Source organism: Solanum stenotomum, chromosome 4, assembly GCF_019186545.1.
Source record: "Solanum stenotomum isolate F172 chromosome 4, ASM1918654v1, whole genome shotgun sequence".
In the NCBI taxonomy this organism is placed as follows: domain Eukaryota; kingdom Viridiplantae; phylum Streptophyta; class Magnoliopsida; order Solanales; family Solanaceae; genus Solanum; species Solanum stenotomum.
This window is the reverse complement of record NC_064285.1, coordinates 15,379,072-15,399,932: the sequence shown is the minus strand read 5'-3', so window position 1 is coordinate 15,399,932 and position 20,861 is coordinate 15,379,072. Positions and strand designations below refer to the sequence as shown.

The 20,861-nt window shown below is 33.5% G+C and overlaps 2 protein-coding genes across 2 annotated transcripts in view; both read right to left on the bottom strand.

Moving 5' to 3' along the window:
* Window positions 1-239: 239 nt before the first annotated feature.
* LOC125861307 (receptor-like protein Cf-9) lies at window positions 240-1,796 on the bottom strand. Its single transcript, XM_049541234.1, has one exon. The coding sequence runs from the start codon at window positions 1,716-1,718 to the stop codon at window positions 240-242; it is 1,479 nt and encodes a 492-aa protein (XP_049397191.1). The 5' UTR covers window positions 1,719-1,796.
* A 15,890-nt stretch (window positions 1,797-17,686) lies between these two features.
* The window catches only part of LOC125861306 (uncharacterized), an 8,554-nt gene continuing 5,379 nt past the window's right edge, over window positions 17,687-20,861 (bottom strand). The window contains exons 2-3 of the mRNA XM_049541233.1: window positions 18,222-18,399; window positions 17,687-18,109 (exon numbers count right to left, since the gene is read on the bottom strand). Of these exons, the coding sequence (XP_049397190.1) occupies window positions 17,687-18,109; window positions 18,222-18,399 (601 nt within the window). The remainder of the gene's footprint in view (window positions 18,110-18,221; window positions 18,400-20,861) is intronic.

Here is a 20,861-nt window from a genome sequence, read left to right as displayed (position 1 = left end):
ACTAGCAGATTTGGAAGAGCTCCCAACCACACAGGAAATGTGCCACTGAGGTTATTATTGCTTAAATCAAGAAGCTGCAAGCTTTTGCAATTGGCCAAAGATTGAGGAGTTTTCCCTTCTAGTTTATTTCCATTAAAGTTAAGGCTGCTCAGTGAACTTCCATTGCTGAAAGTCGTTGGAATGTTCCTAGAAAGATTGTTGTGGCGCATATCCAAAACTTGGAGGGCAGTGATTTTTCCCTAACATGGCGGAATTTCTCCACGTAAATTGTTTCTTGCCAAATCTAGCATTACAAGTGATGTTAAATTGCAAATATCTGAAGGAATTTCTTCACTGAGATAATTATAGGATATGAAGAAGAATGTTGTGGAATTTGGTGGAATAGCTAGTGAACCTTGAAGCAAATTGGACCGTAAATCAATAGTATATACAATCTGAAGAGGAATTGTATCCACACTCGTCAGCATATTGTGGGATATATTAAGAGTTATTAACGACATCCAGTTAGACCATGCCCAATCAGGAATTCTTCCTTGAAGCTTATTATTTGAAAGATCCAAGTTGGAAAGCTGTTTTGTAGATCTTAGAAACTCCAATTCTTTCACTTCACATGCGGTCAATAGTAAGTACTCAAGTGACTCAGGCAAAGTAGAGTTAACTTCCTTTTCATCAATAGTATTGTATGAAAGACTAAGATACGAAAGTTGTTTGAGGTCTGAAAAGAGGCTGACATCCACATGAAAATTATTGAAAGAAAGATCAAGATCTGTTAGGTTCACAAGGTTTTGAATTGAGTTGGGAAGATGGTCTTGCAATTGATTATTGCTTAAATCAATCAAGATTAGTGAATTGGAATTGAAATCCTCAAACTGACCAGAAAAGTGGTTATTGCTCAAGACTAAATGACTTAGTGATGGAAGGGAGAAAATCCTTGATGGTATTGTTCCATTCAGGGAGTTATATTGAAGGTACAAATCCTCTATGCGAGTGAGCTTCAAAAGAGATTCAGGAATAGGCCCTCTAAGGTTGCAATTTTGAAGATACAAATAACGCAGTGAAGTTAGATAGCCAATAGACTCGGGAAAATTATGAGGAAAATTCACAAAACTGAGTTGTAACTTCTGGAGAGATGTGCTGCTGTTCCATTTGGTCTTTGGAAAATAACCACTGTGCTGAAAATTTTCCCATAAGTGAAGTGCTTCCAAGTTTGGCAGGTGAAATATAGTCTCAGGTATTATCCCATACAATGCTGTATCTCCCAACCTAAGAGTTGTTAAATGAGAAGAAAAATTCAAAGGAATGGTGGAAGAGATGTTTATGGAAGTAAGATCTAGCTCTATTAATTGGGTCAAGTTCTGAAGGAACAATTTAAAATCGTGAGCTATGAGTCGTAGACGACCATAGAGACGAAGAGACTGCAACTTGGAAAGATGAGAGATTTCAGAAGGAATTTGACCAGAGAAATTGGAGTCAGAAAGATCAAGATGTGTCAAGCTCGAAAACTTTCCAAATTCAGGGGAGATGTGAGAATTGGAGAAGTTATTCAGAGAAAGATCAAGCCTTTGGAGATGAGAGAGTTGGAAGAGGCTGCTATTGGAATCGATGGTCCCAGCAAGATTGCTGCAGCTGAGGTCCAGTTCAATGACATGGCCAGTCATCTCATCGCATATGACACCATCCCATGAGCAACAATCTCTGCTCATATTCCATGAACTCATTTTTGGATAAGGCTCTTGACAAAGATAAGAGGCTGAGGAATCTACAGTAAGTGTGTTCTTGAATTTTAGAAGTGAACTGGTTTGATGTTTGTTAGAGAGATGAGGTAATTTGGATGAAGAAACAGTACAGCTTAGTTCGATTATACGGGGGTATCCAAAAACTAGTACTAATAAAATAATACACTTCTCTCCAGCAGTAAAGCTTAGTTCGATTATAACCTACAAGGGTGTGTTCATCGGCTACTAAAATACTATGACCATGTGAGTTTATCTCTCCAGTGAGAGGGGGCAAAAAAATTCAGGAGGTATCGGCACAGGTATTAAAGCTGATGAGAACAACAATGGTTGCCTCAAAATGGTTCCAAGAAAAGATATTTTTAAGTTAAATCTGGTTGGTTATCTCAACAGATGAAGAGCAAATCTGTCCATGGAAGATGATCTGTGGATACAAAGTACCTAAGGTAAACATTGATTAGGATAGTGTCACTAATACCACTGGTACCATCTAAGGTTCAAAAAGTTATACAGGCATGAATGGATGCCTGTGTAACCTAAAAACATTACATGTTTTCAGCAAGATTACGAAAGAGGAAATTCATCTCAAGGATTTATTCACATATAGCTTCCTTAAATGAATACACAGTTATACGGGCTTGGTTGGTAGAGATAGGGGAATCAAGAGTTTAAAAAGTGAAAAGCTATGTAAGAAGAAGAAGGCTATTCATGCATAAACATGTGATATTATCATAGCAGAGGCATCTTTGATAACTTTAGCACTTGAATGCATAAACATGTGTTCAAAAATGGCCAAATATGCTTCTTTATACTTTTGTTGATGTAATTTCTTTTGATGGCACCATTTTTCTATCAACAGAAGTAACTTTTGAGGATAAATGCTACGCACTTCATTCAATACACTGCAAACAGGAATTCTTCCTTTCCAACAAAAAGCATATCTAAGGCAAATCAGGATTACTTAAAGATAGTACGTCTACCACTTAATTAATGCATCTTTTCTTATAAGAAATAGCTGAAATATTTTTGCTTGAAATCCTAAAAAAAGGTCCAAAAACTGATTAAACATCATTGAAAACAGTGATTAGTTATCCTTCTTATAACTTATCTAGAAATGATTGTTTCTTCTTCTGTAATTCCTTTGCCTTCACTGCTTCTTTCTCCTTCCCATAATTAATTTGTGCTCCATCTCTATGATGATTCTTGCAAGCCATATCGGTTTTCCAGTTGAAATCATGAAATGTATTATGGATAATCCAATACATAGTCCACTTCCATAGCCCATAAGAGCACCTTTCCAAAAATCACTCTGAAAGTCCGAATTTCTTTCTTCATCATCTAATCCAGATATGGTATCATTTGTATCTAATACCCGAGCATCGCCACAACTTTTTGAAATAGGAAATCCATGTAATCCATCATTTCCTTCATATGATGAACTAGGGTTAATTATGGTCGAGTTATTGTTAAGAGATATATGTCGATGAACGCTTCATTGTGATTGTCGTGATTCCATGATTGTATGATATGTGGTTGTTCTTGCTTCCTTATAATGCGTGTATGTATGAGAATGTTGCATTATGAATCACACTAATCGTATATGAGAATAATTGAAGTGGTATGCCATAAATCATGACTTGACTATATGAATTTGAGAATTTACTTGTGATTGTGATTGCGGCGTGTTGAATGGATCAGATGTTGAGTTACGACACACTAACTGGGATCGGTTGCCACGTTCTGGCATAATTATGGATCGGTTGCCACGTTCCGACATAAACATTGGATCGGTTGCCACATTTCGGCATAACATTGGATCGGGTACCACGTTCTGGTATGCTAACAGTTTGGGTTTGGGTTTGGGTTCCATGAGAGGACCAACTACTTGACATTATGGTATATCTTGGCTTGTGAAACTGTACGTTGTCCGTAAGTGATGGTTGATGTTGTTTTCTCCGGATTTGTTAAATGATTATGCTGACCCATATCTGATTGTTCTACTATGTGATACGATATGTGGAGAGCTCAAGGGTTCAAGAGTTTCTAGTGTTCGAGAAAAGGGTTGTCCATGTGTTGCCAGGGCTAGAAGTGGGAGGTAGTGTACGTGATGTAAATACGTTGGTGGATTTTACCTTGGAGGAAGGGTATGTCGTGGGTGGTTAGTCGGAGTGCTTGTAGTTCTATTTGTGGACTCTCATGTGCGTTAAAATGGTTAGGCTAAGGTCAAGAACCTAGTAAGTAGGTTGACTGATAAGGGGGTTAGTAGTAAGGGTGCTAGTGTAATTATGAGGTATTCCAGAGATGGTAAAGGTGGAGAAACGAGTGGTTTATTGTATATTCTTGCTAGTTGATTTCTTATGTTATGCGGTGGGCGTCAGGTTGACCGATGATGCCTACCAGTACGTGTGATTTTGTACTGATACTACTCTTGCTAGCCTTTGGGGCATAGTATGGAAGCAGGATCGGTGGTGTTTCATTAGATGAAGACGAATAAATTCTCCAGAAGCTTCTACTTTTCCTTCCGCATGGTGGGAGCTGTGTCTTTTGTTTATTATGTCCTGTTGCACTCTTAGTAGCTCTTGTACCTGTTTAGACTATATCCTTGGGGGTGTTAATTACTTTACGAGTCTTAACCGAAATTGTGTTAAGGGTCCTTATTTATAAAATCCAGTTATTAGCATATTTATTTTCGTTTTATTTAATTTTCCGCATTTGTAACTATTGGGATAAGAGGGTTCTCCTATTAGGTGATAGTATGTAGGTGTCCGCATTACCCGGTGGGTTGGGTCGTGACAAAACACTATTATTTTGTAGAGGTATTATTTAATTAATAAATTATTTTTCATTCATTTAAAGAGGGTTTTAAATTCAATAAAGGTTAATTTTGATTACATCAAAATCATTGTAACAAATTTACTGAATTCACATTAAAAATAATTATTATTGTACATAAAAGACAATGAATACATCAAAATCATTGTTATTTTACTAAATTAAATATCATATTTATTGAATTCCTATAAAAAAAAAAATCATTATATATAAGTACAATGTAGTACAATGTAGTACAATGTATGTGTATAATTCATTGTAATATATTTTTTTGTTAAAGCATTCATTGTAAAATAATTTCAAGAATTCAATCATTCATTGTAAAAAATAAATTCATTATACATAAAGTCATTATTTTTTAATCAAATATTATTAATTCTATCTTTATCAAAAACATTCAATGTATGTGTAAGATTGTGTAAGTCGAAATAACTATGAAGAAGTTGGAAATTGGAAATAGTCATTTTTGGAAAGAATTCAAAAATCTGGAAAATTTGGTTAAGTATGGGAAAATAAGAGTTTTTGGTCAACTTTGAGCAGTCATAACTCCTATCTCAGGATGAGTTAGATAAATTTCTAGTTATGTTTGGAAAGCTCTTGGAATGATCTTTCCAACGCCGCTGAGTTTGCTCAATTCCGAGTTCGTATGAGTAAGTTATGCCCTTTGGAAGTTGGGTTGTTGGCACAGGGCAGTTTAGTCCGAATTTGTAAGGGTATTTTGGTCTTTTTCCTAACCATTTCTTTTGGTTATATTAAGGTTTTAGACTGATTTTAAATCAGTTTTTCCTTTTTAAAGTGAGAGTTAGGGCTTTTGAGAGAAGAGAGAAAGAAGAGGAGAAAGAGAAGAAGAAGCAAGGTTTCGTCAAGATCGTCGTGGTTTTCGTCGGGGGTGATCCCTATTAAGGTATGTGAGATCATAGTGTTGGGTTGGTTAATTCCCCCACATGCCAAACTCGTTTTAATTCCGAGAAAAGATTGGTTGTGTTTGTTGAAGTTGTGGTTGTGGTTGTTGAATTCTTGTGGTAGTGTTGTTGAAGTTTCTAGTTGATTTCGTACATGTTTCCGGATGGAATTTCGAGTTGAATCTATTGTATATTGAGGGTTTTAATGATTATGACTGTTTGGGGAAATAACCTTTGTTGTTGAGAGGATTTAGAGTTGGAGAAACTAAGAAGAAAAGTCGGATTTTCTGGGAAAAAGGCAGGGGCGTCGCGCCAGCCAGCACGCCCCAAAAGGGGCTCTGAAGTTCCCCCCTTGGGGCGGCGCACCATGCAGTGCGCCCAGCAGGCCTTCTGGATTTTGAGGGCTGGCGCCCCGCGCCTCTCAGAGCGCCAAGGACGCCAGTTCTCCTCATTTCTTCCCCACTTTTTCATACATGTTCCTTGGTAATGTACCTATGTTTTCTAGTTATTTTCAACACCCTAAGGTACATCTAAACATCACGAACTCATTCATAAACATGAGATCTTTACCCTTGAATCCTTAATCCAATTCGAGGAAAGTTAGGATCAAAGTCAAGTGAAGTTAGTGTAACATCCGACAATATGTAATACCTATGAAGAGGCTTAAAAATCGGAAATAGTCATTTTTGGAAGGAATTAAAAAAAAAATGAAAATCTGGAAAATTGGTGTGGAAATCAGTGAGTTTTTGGCCAACTTTGAGCAGTCATAACTCCTAGCTCAGGATGATTTAGGAGTAGTTCCAGTTATGTTTGCGAAGATTGTGGAATGATCTTTCCAACGCCACCGAGTTTGCTCGATTTCGAGTTCGTATGAACGAGTTATACCCTTTGAAAGTTGGGCAGTTGGCAGGGGATCCGTCCGGAAATTTTAAGGGCATTTTGGTCTTTTCCCTAATCATTTCTTTGGGTTATATTGAGGTGTTAGACTGATTTTTGGATCATTTTGTCCCATTTTAAAGAGTGAGAGTAAGAGTGAGAGTTAGGGCTTGGGAGATAAGAGAGAAAGAAGAGGAGAAGAAGAGGAGAAAGGGAAGATCAAGCAAGGAGATCATCGTGGATTTCGTCGGGGGTGATCCCTATTAAGGTATGTGAGTTCTTAGTGTTGGGTTGATCCTTTCCCCCACACACCAAACTCATTTTTATTTTTGAGAAAAGATTGGTTGTGTTGTTGAAGTTGTTGGGTTGTGATTGTTGAATTCTTGTGGTTGTGTTGTTGAAGTTTCTTGCTGGTTTAGTACATGTTTCCAGTTGTGTTTTTGAGTTGAAATCCACTGTATGTTGAGGGATTTATTATCCCAAGTGTTTGTTGTTGGAACCTTTGAGGTTGAGAGGGTTTAGAGTTGGAAAGAACCAAGGGGAAAAAGTAGGATTTTTGGGGGAAAAGGGCTGGGGTGTCGCGCCAGCCAGTGCACCCCAAAAAGGGATGTTGAACTTTCCCCTTAGGGCAGAGCGCCTGAAAGAACACCCAGCAGGCCCCTCTGAAGTTTGAGGGCTGGCGCCCCGCGCCTCTTAGAGCGCCAAGGACGCCAATCCTTCCTTTTCCTTTCATTTCCCATTTTTTCATACATGTTCCTTGGTAATATACCTATGTTTCATAGTTGTTTTCAACACTCCAACGTACGTCTAAACGTCAAGAACTCATCCATAAACATGTGATCATATACCTTGAATCCATAATTCAATTCAAGGCGAGTTAGGATCAAGTCAAGTCAAGTTAGAAGTCAAGTGAAGTTAGAGCCAAGCTTAGAAGTTAAGAAGTAAGCCAAAGCAAGTCTTCAAAGTTTTCAAGGGTCTTCATTGAACGTTTTAACTTCATTTTAAGTCAATAGTTTTGAGTTAAGTCAAGAGTTTCAAGTTAAGTCAAGAGTTTCAAGTTAAGTCAAGAGTAAGAGTCAAGTGCATTTCTCAAAAGTTATTAGGGAACTAAGTATTTCCCAAAGAAGTTTATAAATGTTTTCACACTTACGATGAGAGGAAACTAAGATTTCCAAAAGTGTTTTGAGCATTTTGAGTACTATCTCTTTTTGAGAAAAGATGAGTTTTGCAAAAGAGTTTCTAAGATATGATTAGTATGACAAATCGAGTATGTCATCAATGTTTAAACAGTATGGTCTCTAGATATACCATCAATGTTTAAGTAGTATGAATATCCCGAGTCATCAATGATCATATTAAAATATGGTTTTGAGATGTCTTTTTTTAGAAAGAGTTTTCAAGAGCCTTTGAGCTAAGTTTTGATTAATTATCTCAACAAAAGAAAGATATGTTTAAAACACTTATGATCTAAAGTATTTTTAGGAGTAATCTTGAGCACCGAATTGGGGACACGAGTTCATATTAACTCAACTCTCCATAAGAACCATGTAGCCAAACATGGGTTTTCTCGGATCATACTTTTTAGATGATCACGAAAGTTAAGCTAGTGGATCCATTAAGCAAAAGTTAAAGTAAGGTCCTATATCACGGCAAGGTATAGGATGGTCCTTGGGCAACGTGAGGTAAAACGTTGTATCACTACTTATACATGTAGCGGTGGCTGTCGGTTAGAGAACTCCCACAGTAGAAATTACATGGTTCCTCGAGGGGTTCTGCTTAGTATGGATGGGGGTATGGGACTTCATTCATGCATTGCACAAGTAGACTTTGAGAGGAAGCATGGTATTTTCATGATATTATATATATGATTTTGACGTCATGTTTTAAATAGTTTTACAAGCTTTATATATATTGCATGTGTCTTATTGCTTTATACTGAGTTCAGTTATTCATGAGTTGAACAGAGCCAAGGTAAGTTCTCTTTTGTATCCCTTTCAAGCTTAAGTTGTTGTTTAGCTTTCCAACTTGCATACTCGTACATTCCATGTACTGATGCCAGTTGGCCTGCATCTTGTTATTATGCAGACGCAGGTACCCAGGATCAGCATCCAGCTCGCCGTTGATCCAGTTGAGCACTCCAGAGTCAGTGGTGAGCCTTCTTGCTTTCCGGAGGACTCGGTTGTTCTGTTCTTTTAGTTTTATTTTGTTAAGATGTTGCGGGGTCTGTCCCAACATCCATCTCAGTGTTATAGAGGCTTCATAGACAGTCAGTCAGTTAGTTGAGTCTCTCTTTTGTGTATATATATGTAAATATTCTATTTTGGGACTCGAGTTACCTTTTTGGCTAGATTTTTATCAGTTGAGTTGTTTTTATGCTCTTTCATTGTATTGAGTTATTATGTTGAGTTAGGTTTCCGCTGAGTTAAGAAAGCTAGGCCAAGGGTTCACTTGGGGGCCAACAATGGTCTTCGAGTGCCGGCCACGTCCAGGGTGTAGGCTCGGGGTGTGACAGTTAGAGTCAAGCTTAGAAGTTAAGAAGTAAGTCAAAGCAAGTCTTTAGAGTTTTTCAAGACTCTTAATTGAACGTTTTAACTTCGTTTTAAGGCTCAAGTTTCAAGTTGAGTTCATTTTCTCAAAAGTTATAAGGGAACTAAGTATTCCCAAAGAAGTTTATAAATGTTTTTACATTTGAGTAAGAAAGGAACTATGTTTTCCAAGAGAGCCTTTGGGCTAAGCTTTGAGCAATTATCTCAAACTAAAGAAAGATTTGTTTAAAACACTTATGAGCCAAAGTATTTTTGGGAGTAGTATTGAGCACCAAATTGGGGACGCGAGTTCATATTAACTCAACCCTCCATAAGAACCATGTAGCCAACATGGGACTTGACGGGTCATTCTTTTTAGATGATCACGTAAGTTAAGCTAGTGGATCCACTAAGTTAAGTAAGGTCCTATATCACGGCAAGGTATAGGATGGTCCTTGGGCAACGTGATGTAAGACGTTGTATCACCACTAGGGCTCATAGTGGTGGTTGTCGGTTAAAGAATCTCCCACTAAAGTTATATTACTTTTATATAAGTAAAGTTGAGTTTGTTATTGCTTTATCCTTAACGAACTAAGTTGTTTATAATGTTTTACAAGCTTTATGTATTGCATGTGTCGTATTGCTTTACTTTTGAGTTCAGTCATTCATGAGTCGATCAGAGCTAAGGTAAGTGTTCTCTTGTACTCCTTTCAAGCTTAAGTTGTGGTTTAGCTTTCCATCTCACATACTCGTACATTCAATGTACTGATGCCAGTTGGCCTACATCTTATGATGATGCAGATACAGGAACCCAGGATCAGCATCCAGCACGTCGTTGATCCAGCTGAGCACTCCAGAGTCAGTGGTGAGCCTCCTTGCCTTTCGGAGGACTCTGTTATTTTGCGTTCCTAGTTTTGCTTTATTAGGATGTTGCGGGGTCTGTCCTAAAATCCATCTCAGTGTTATAGAGGCTTCATAGACAGTCAGTCAGTCAGTTAGTATTGAGTCTCTCATCTATGTATATATATAAATATTCTATTTTGAGATACGAGTTGCCTTTTTGGCCAAGATTTTATCAGTTGGGTTGTTTTATGACCTTTCATTGCATGGAGTTATTCTGTTGAGTTAAGTTTTTCCGCTGAGTTTAGTAAGCCAGGCCAAGGGTTCGCTTGGGGCCAGCAATGGTCTTCAAGTGCCGGCCACGCCCAGGGTGTAGGCTCGGGGCGTGACAGTATGATGATGAGAGAATAAACTATATAAGAAACATAGGAAATTTTATGAAACCATATCCAAAAATGGCTTCTCATATAAAGGGTGTCAGAATTAGAAAAGTAATAATAAAAACCAAATCCATTTACAACTCAAAGCTATATAATTGGGCAGAAAAGAAAGTTCCATTTATTTACTATTGCAAAATGGATGTAGTTTTGATGGGTTGTTCTTTTATCTTCTCTGTTTTGTTGATTATTCTCTTTAGAAGAATGCATTGTAGTAGAAGACAACAAAACAATAGTTGCAGTACTAACAAGTTCCGTTTCAATTCAATGGCAGTATCTCTGGATGCATGTCACACATCTCAAATTCGATGTTTCACAGTTTATTACATGGAAGATGTTTTATTATCCAAGGTTGTGCCGAAAGGAAGGGATATGAAGCATATCAATTTGACTAATAATGTTTTGGATTTCCACAAGGGTGGTCACTTAGAAGAATTCACTCTCTCTTTTCCTTTTCATAAGCGTTTTAAGCGTGTAATCGATAAATGTCTCAACTTTGTAGTATCAAAGAAAAAGGTTGAAATCTTTCAACTAGACTTGTCACTTAGTAAAAACGAGCATAGGCGTTACACCTTTCCGTTTAAGCTCATCTCAAGTTTTAGATTAAATTTATCGCCATTTGGTAGTCTCAAAGTTTTGGCTTTCAACAACGTTGATGTTGACTCTTTTAAATACATAGGATGGAAATCAAATTTTCTTCTCAAGAATGTTACTTCAGTTCTTACTATTGATTTCAAGATGAGTAGAGCATTGATATGTGAACTTGTTCATACGTTTACAACCTTTTTCACTCTACTGACGACACTTTCACTTGAATCTGTGAAATTATATATTAATGTATTCCATAGAGCTAGACTATATAATTAATAAATAAAGCTTGATTTTACGGTTGTATTTTTTAATTTGTTTGATTGTTTCAGAATCATTGTTTTCTTGATCATACTTTGCCAAAGTTCAACAATCTCAAAGTGCTTGTGTTGAAAGTCGTAGGCGTGACGGAATCCCTACTTGGTATTACTCCACTAATAGAAGCATCTCCATATTTGCAAAAACTGCATATTGAGGTACGTATGAGTTTATTCTTTAACCCTATTCTTAGGTTATTTTTCATAAATATTTTTTCATTTTTAATATATATGACATAATTTGATTAGGTATAGTTTTAAAATAACAACTTTTCAAGCTTAATTATACATAGGCAGGATGGCTGGCTTAAACATATCATTTCAGTTGTTTAACTATAAGAATTTGTCATTAAAGATATAATTGAAAGTAAAAATTAATTGTTGAAGACTAAATTGTTTATCCTATTATTTTATTGTAGAAAAGAATGATTCTCAATTTATAGCAGTACAAAACATTTTCCTCCAAAAAAGAGTTATCTGAATATGGAAGATTTTTTCTTCCATAAATTATTTATATATTAAAATAACATGGGTTTGAATAAACTAAATCCAAACTAACAATTACTAATTATTAAGAATTTAGTACTAATAAGTTTCCTACATATTCTCACGTTAAATCTATTTTTCCTTGTTATTTTAACCAATGCCAATTTTGTATGCCGATTGTATTGATTGTTAACCTTCAACCAAAAATAAAATAAAATTGTTCAATCCTCTTTTTTTTTTAATCATAGTTACATGTATATCTATGGAATAAGAATTTCTTTTCATTATTGGTATATGTAAATTAAACTCAATTGCAATTATGTTAGAAAAAATGTTTTCCTTGCCTTCATACGAGTTATATTTTACTTACCTTTTTTTTTTTCCATTTCAGCTTGCATGGCATGAAACGACAATCTCCAAAAATAGAACTATACGAAAAAAGTGTCCCCATCAACATCTCAAAGAAGTTAAATATAGTGGTTACCTTGGTGGTTTTGTTGATATGGTACTTGCAACTTACCTTATTGAAAATAGTGTGGTGCTTGAAACATTCATTATTGATCCTTTCAACTATGATGCTCAAGAAGCAAGAGGTCGAGCTCAACGACAACTACAAGGAAAAATTCCCAAACGAGTCAAGCTAGTGATCCTTTAGGGGTTGTTGGTTTGCTGATTAAAGTTATGAAGAAATTAATGCATAATTTTATTTAGAAGTTGATTATTTATGTATTATTTATTTCACATTTTACCATGCATAAAATAATACATACATTTTCTCATAGCTTATACATGTATTAGCTATGTGAGTTTCTAAATTATAAACCAGATGTTGGATTGATTTTTATATTGTCATCTAAAGTTCTGGCTAGGGCTCTAAACTCTTTATTTGATGATGATAAATATGTAGGCTATCACTTACCAAAATGGAGTTATAATCTAAATCATCTTACTTATGCAGATGATATTATTATCTTTACATCAACTAATGCATATTCTTTAAAGAAAATAGTATCAATTCTATAGGATTATGAGACCCAATCTGGTCAGAAAGTGAATAAGGATAAAAATTCACACTACAAAAAAATGCCTAAATTGCGGGGGTTAAAATTACATGTTCTGACGGTCAGTAACCCCCACAATTTAGTGTTACGGCGGTTGAGAGAACTCCTGCAATTAGGTGTGCTACAATTAAGTCCCGGGAGTTTTGGACGAACCCCTGTTACCATTAGCGGGGGCTTATTAATGGGGATTTTGAACCCACAAATGCATATCTATAAAACTGCACTTCAATATCTAGGAGTCAAAACTCCAGCAATTTGTGAACTTTGAGAGTCAAAACCTCCACAAATCATAAATTTTACGTCAAGATTAACAGGAATTCTAACCCCTGTAATTAATGAACATGTAACTTTCTAGAGCATTATGCTAAAAAAATTCTATTTTAAATATTAATGACTAATTAACATGTACATCATAGTCAAACCTAAAAGGGCTTATTAGTATTAAGAAATAACAAAATATTTCAACAAAAAAATATATCATAAAGTGTACTATTAGTTTTACAAACTAAATTGAAACATATCATTCACTTCAACCATTACGATTACAAGAAACTTCAAATCACTACAAAAACTGTCATTCACTAATTTTGCTTTTATTGATGAAAAGGGTTCACTAGTATCCATACTCAAGAAATGACCTGCAACTATTCATGGAACTTCAATGATTGTCACTACGACTACTGTCACTAGCATCACCTGTCTGCAAGGAAAATACACAATAAGTGATATGATAAATGCTCTCACCTTCTTTTGTAACCTCTATTGAATGCAATAAAATGATTAGGACTGAAACCTAATCCAACCATTATGGTGATTTATAAAAAAAATACGTACATATTGTATGTGAACAACAGTATGTAAACAAATACTAAATTCTCTACTATGAGTGTCAATACTAATGCCAATCAAAAACAAATGGGTCAATACTAACATAAAAGAATATGCAAAAATATGTTCTGGACTTTGCTACTTTTTTATTGCACATAATAGTAAAAGAATCACAAGTTTTTATCTTGCTCTTGTATTAATCCAGACCAAACAACACTCCACAAAGTTCTATAGACAAATACTCATATTTCCACATTCTTTTTTCTAATCCAGACCAAACAACACTCCACATTCTAAGCTCCAGAAGAAATCCTGGAAATTTTTAGTGAACTTGACCTTCTTCAATTTTAACCACCTTTTCTTTCTCATTTTACAACTTACATTCTGTAGGACTTGTAAAATGAAGATCATGTAAAGTTGAAGAAAATAGAAAAAATTACAAGAATGTTACCCCGATAAAATATGAAATAATGCAAGCTAACACTAAGCATGTGAACAACATTACTAAATTCTCTGCTATGAAAGTCAATACCAATGCCAATCACAAACAAATAGGGCATCAAACACGGAGGAAGTAAACATTTATGTAGACTATTTTAGATACAAACAGAGGATAAAAATTCTGGCACTATATATATATATATATATATATATATATATATTCTAATTTTGTAACTAGCTAGTTTACTGTGATTTAGCTTTGACATGTCAGTTCTTGATAAGCAAAATATGGGCCTTCTAAATAAGGTAGATATTATGGTACGGAAAATATATTTGGCATGACACTTTTTTGGAACGAAATGGCAGGACCAGTAATTTTCAGGCTAAGGTCGTAATTTTGCAGAAATGGAAAGGGTGTTGGGTAAATTCATTTATTGATTTTACCCAAAGTACCCTCCAAAGTAAAATCACTTTTAAAACAATTAAACCACTACCTTTTGAAATTGAAACCACTTCTGAAAAGTGTAACTTATACTCTTTTTCACACTGCCCAAGAAATTTATATCAACTCTTATACTCTATTGATATTTAGAGCATTATATTTCTATGGGTTCCGTATTTCTATTTCTACCAATTTCTTGGTCATTCTTTATTCTTCTTCATTTTTAAAGCGCTTTATTTTCGTTTTCGTTCATAATTATCATTTGAAAAAATAAATCAACAACAATACTATATTGAGTAAACTATATTTGTTCCAAACTTTTGGTCTTTATCAATTTTTTTCTTCATTTGCAACAACCCTCTATTTCTTTCATAATTGTCATTTCATGGGCAAGTACGTGTATGTTGTTTTCAAGGGTAAAAAACAAGGTCTATATTTAAGTTGGCAAGAATGTGCAAATTTGACCATTGGAGTTAGCGGTAGTTTCTATTGAAAATACAAGAATTATGATGATGTTGTGCAAGCTTTAGAAGATTGAAATATTAGAATTGATGGAGTGAAATTAAGCTACGAAACTACTGGGGAATCATGTTCTAATTATGTGCATGTGGATGAAAAGAAATTGTTATCTAATGAACAACATATACCTATGTTAGCAATGTTTTTTGTGGGTTTTGTTGTTGGAAAATCAATGAAAGATTAATTTGTTAAGACGATTTTGTGATGTTCTTTTCATTTAGGATTGTATGTGTATTGGGATTGGGCCTTTTTTGTATTTGTCCTTATATTTTGGATTGGGCCTTTTTTTTTGGATCTGTCTTTATATTGTGGATTGGGTCTGTCAACATAAGTACTTTTATTTACTAATTTATAATAATTTTAAATGAATAATAATATATGTTTCGTGATTATAAACGAATGTTATTGCAGTGCCAATGGTTAAAGCTTAAACGAATAGTCCATATGTCACGAGTTCGAGGTTAGGTTATAGGTACCCCATTTTAGTTATATTTTTTAAAACAACTTTGTAGGTTTGAGGATTTAAATAATTTTTAATTTCCTATGTTTTTGATAAAGAAGATTGTAAAAGTTTTTATTTGGATCCTTTTTACAAGAATTGATGATTCTTCATTAGTATAAGTCAAATCACTATGATAAAAATAAACGTAAAGGATATATTATTATATGAGTAATGCTCCTTCATAGATACAAGTCAATTGAATGTGATGAACGTAATCATGATCAAAATATAATTGGGTATATATCTTAATACAATGAGTCATGTACATGTCAACCTTTGATCAACTTATTTTCACATTTTAGGGGTGATTAGACTATATTTATTAAAAATATCATATTTATAAATTGCCTAGATATATTCATTAAATAACTAATATGAAGAGGAATAAAGAAATTGTCTTTCATGATTATAAACGAATGCTATTGCAGCTCGAATGGTTAAAGCTTAAACGATTAGTCCATAGGTCAAGAGTACGAGTCTAGCTTAGGTCTCCCATTTTAGTTATTTTAAAAAAAAACAACTCTCTTCAAATAATTTTAAATTTCTTATTTTTTTTGTTGAATAAGTATGTAAAAGTTTATATTTGGATCCTTTTTATAACTAATGATGATTTTTCATTAGTATAAGTCAAATCACTATGATGAAAATAAACGTAAAGGATATATTAATATATGAGTGATGTTCCTTCACAGATACAACTCAATTGAATGTGATGAATATAATCATGATCAAGATATAATTGGTTATATATTAATACAATTAGTTATGGTATATGTCAACCTTTGATCAATTTATTTTCACTTTTTAAGGGTGATTAGACTATATTTATTGATAATATCTTATTTATAAATTGCCTAGTGATATTCATTAAATAGCTGATATTAAGAAGAATAAATGAATTTCCTTTCGTGATTTGAATGAATGATATTGCAGCACGAATGGTTAAAACTTAAACAATTAGTCTATAGGTTGCGAGTTCGAGTCTAGGTTAGGTCCCCCATTTTAGTATTTTTTTAAAAAACAACTCTCTTTGAATAATTTTAAATTTCTTTTTTTTTTTTTGGTGAATAAGTTTGTAAAAGTTTATATTTGGATCCTTTTTACAACCAATGATGATTTTTCATTAGTTTAACTCAAATCACTATGATGAAAATAAACGTAAAGGATATATTATTATATGTGCTATGCTCCTTCACAGATACAAGTCAATTGAATGTGATGAATATAATCATGATCAAGATATAATTGGTTATATCTTAATACAATTAGTTATGGTATATGTCAACATTTGATCAATTTATTTTCACTTTTTAGGGGTGATTACACTATATTTATTGATAATATCTTATTTATAAATTGCCTAGTGATATTCATTAAATAGCTGATATTAAGAAGAATAAATGAATTTCCTTTCGTGATTATAAATGAATGATATTGCAGTGAGAATGGTTAAAACTTAAACAATTAGTCTATAGGTCGCGAGTTCAAGCCTAGGTTAGGTCCCCCATTTTAGTTTTTTTTTTAAAAACAACTCTCTTCAAATAATTTAAAATTTCTTATTTTTTTGGTGGATAAGTATGTAAGAGTTTATATTCAGATCCTTTTTACAACCAATGATGATTTTTCATTAGTATAAGTCAAATCACTATGGTGAAAATAAACGTAAAGGATATATTATTATATGAGTGATGCTCCTTCACAGATACAAGTTAATTGAATGTGATGAATATAATCATGATCAAGATATAATTGGTTATATCTTAATACAATTAGTTATGGTATATGTCAATCTTTGATCAATTTATTTTCACATTTTTGGGGTGATTAGACTCTATTTATTGATTAATATCTTATTTATAAATTGCCTAGTGATATTCATTAAATAACTGGTATGAACTAGAATAGATAAATTTCCTTTCGCTATTATTAACGAATGTTATTACAGCGCGAATGGTTAAAGCTTAAATGATTGGTCCATAGGTCACGAGTTCGAGTCTAGGTTAGGTCCCCCATTTTTTTTATAAAAAAAAACTAGACTCTTTGTAGATCTGGGGATTTCAAACGTCTTATTTTGCTGAACATCAAAAAAATCATAATCACACAATTATTGTTTTTAAATGTCCGATTTTCATAGTTGATTTTAACAAACAATCCACTACAACACATAATAGTTGAATAAGTAATAAGAAAGAAAGTAAAAGTCGAATATAATTAGTTCATAAACAGAAGCAAAAACCTATGCACATAATTACAAAGTCAAATTACAAGCACATAAATTGGTCTTAAAAATACTTTAGAAGTACCAATTTATGCACATAATTTAGCCCCAAACAAAAGTTTCAAAAAAGGAAGCTAAATTACAATCCAAACTTTGACAAAATATCAAATACATGATCAACCTCAACATCACAAGCATATTCATAACAAGGTTGATCATCCAGTTCCTCGTCACTGTCAACAGGCCATCCATTCACCCGAACAGGACTTTCGCGTTCACTAGTGCAACAAAGGTCTGGTCGTTGCATAAAAAAAATGGAATTACTAACCCAAACATTATCTATAATATTGATTAGACTCTCCCTCCATTCTTTACTTTCCCTTCTTTGAGGGAGATTTTCCTTCATTTGGCCAATGAACTTGACCGCGTCACTACTGTCGTTGCCTCCAGCGAAAATGAAAATAATGGCAAGCACATATGTTGCGCCATTGTGTCCTCTTTTTTTAGCATCCCAAAGCCTTTGCAATGCAAGCTCCGGGCAATTATTTTTAAAAAAATCCATCTGACAAAAGAAGCACAGAAACATTATTGAAATCATCTTTAAGTTTGTGAGTACAAAATCAAACTGAAAAACTCATTGAAAATAGCAAGCTTAAAAAAGAAAATAAAATTACCATCCCAACTTTGTACAATGCTTCTTTATTGCCAACATTCATGCACCGACTCATAAAATAAGCCCTTTCATTTATTTGTTCTCTTGTCCTCACATACCAAGAGAATAGTGGGAAGTCCTCAAATGAAACCTTTTGGTAAATGCTTTCTTCACTTCCCAGTGTGTTGAGTAGCGTTGAACTGAAAAAAAACCAATAAATTAGGGAAATATTGATGAAAGCAACAGTTAAGAAATCTCCTTATATATTTCTATATACCTCAATCGTAGACTTATGAAGTCTTTGAATGACCTAGAAGCCACTCTTTCAACAATATCTAACAATATACCCTTTTAATCGATTCGAATATTGAAGCACAAATCTTCTTCATAATTTTATTTTAGGAAATTTTGTGGGGTTGTGTAAGGGAAGGGTTTTGTGTAGTGTTTTTGAATAGAATGAGTGTGAGTTGTAATTTTTAGTTTTGTAAAAGGTTATAGATGGAAAATTCAAGAATTTGTGACACGTGACGTGTGGGTTGTGTCACGTCCTTACTTAATTGTGAAACCCTTTTTTTGTTTTTTTTATTTAAAGATGAAGTTATTAGATTCAATGAATAAAAAAGGCACCCATTACTTCATTTTCTTTTATTGATTTAAGAAAAGTAAAAAAATAAAAAATGATGCATTCATGATTATATGTATTATTAAATGTAGGGAATTTATTACATTAAATTATCAATCCGAATTATACCTTTGAACTCAATGATGTTCATTAATTGTGGCAAAATGTATTTATTATGCATTTAATAATGTGATCTTTGACTCATTCTTTTATTCTTCCCATAGTTCTGTTATTGTTGTCGAGCCTTTTTTTTAAATTGGAACAAAGTGCGCTGGATGTTCATTCTAAATGGATGTAGTGAAGGGGATTGGATTGAAAATGGATGTTCATTGTATGTGGATTGTTAGGATTAAAAAAGTTTTTTTTTTGGTAAAAGAATTAAAAAAGTTTTTTTTTTTGGTAAAAGGATTAAAAAAGTTACTTATATGTTGATTTTATAATTTGAAAATTAATAGAAACGTTTTTTGAACTATATTCTTCTTAATATTTATTTTTCATTATATATTATTCTTATTATTTGTCATTAAATGAGTTTAGAAGATAAATCTTTTATTAAATAATTATTAAAAAATAAAGTAATGGAAAGAGCACATAATTAGAAGATAAATGAGTACTACTAGCTGTTTTGAACGAATACCTAGGCAATTGTAAGACCGCTCGTTTGCCATCATTACAATTACACAATCCAAATGCAACATTAATACCTAGGCAACATTAATTCATATTTAAAAAGTTAATGATGAGTTATTATCTTTTTTGCAACTGAAGCTTTTATGTATTTTCATTAATGAGGAAATAATTAAATATAAAACCTTAATTTTTTTATGTATTTTAAAATGAGGGAAAAATCCCCGAAGATATTTTAATTACAATTTTTTTTAAAAAAATTATTAAACATTGGGTTTAAGAGGAAACGTGTGTGTGAAAACTAACAAATCACAATACACACCTGTCAGTTTTACAAGTATAACATACACAATAACAAGGGAAAAGGCTCATTTATGTCATTCGTTAAAAGTTTGGCTCATCTATGCCATTACCGTTTAAGAAAATGCTCATTCATGTCATTATTTTTTAACAGTGGTTTTGCAAAACCATTTTTTACACATGGCCAATTATAATTCGGCCACGTCATTAAATTTTTTTTATAAAAAAATCAAAATTCTGAACAAAAATTGAATTATAATTCGGCCACGTCATTTTATTTTTTTAATTCAATTTTTGTTCAGAATTTTGATTTTTTTAATAAAAAAAATTAATGACGTGACCGAATAATAATTGGTCACGTGTAAAAAATGGTTTTGCAAAAATTGAATTAAAAAAAAAAAATGACGTGGCCGAATTATAATTCAATTTTTGTTCAGAATTTCAATTTTTTTATAAAAAAAATTAATGACGTGGCCTAATTATAATTGGCCACGTGTAAAAAATGGTTTTGCAAAACCACTGTTAAAAAATAATAGCATGAATGAGCCTTTTCTTAAACGGTAATGACATAGATGAGCCAAACTTTTAATGGATGGCATAAATGAGCATTTTCTGAAAGTTCAATGGCATATATGAGACTTTTCCGCAATAACAACAACATGCTTCATTAAATTATTTATGGAACAACTTCCAATGCATTGTCAATACCACTCATTTCTCCTCATTGTTTTACCGTGTAACATGCGTGCGAAATAGTACTTCACTACAATTTTTACTCCAGTTAATATACTTTAATATTTTCCGTTTTCGTATAAGAAATAAAAAGTCACAATTGAAATTAAGTGTCATTACTTTGAAAGTTGCAACATGTAACACCCCGTATTCAAAACAGACCAAAAATGCAGATTTTGAGAAAATTTCAGGTGCAACTTACGGTCACCATCCACGGACCGTAGGTCAGACCACGGCCCGTGCTGGTGGACCGTGGTTCACCACTGCAACCCCTCCCCAGCCAGCTCAAAAAAATTGGCTAAGTCTCGACCCACGGACAGACCCACGGTCCGTAGATCAGACCACGGTCCGTGGTCTGTGTCCGTGGATCAAGACCTCCTT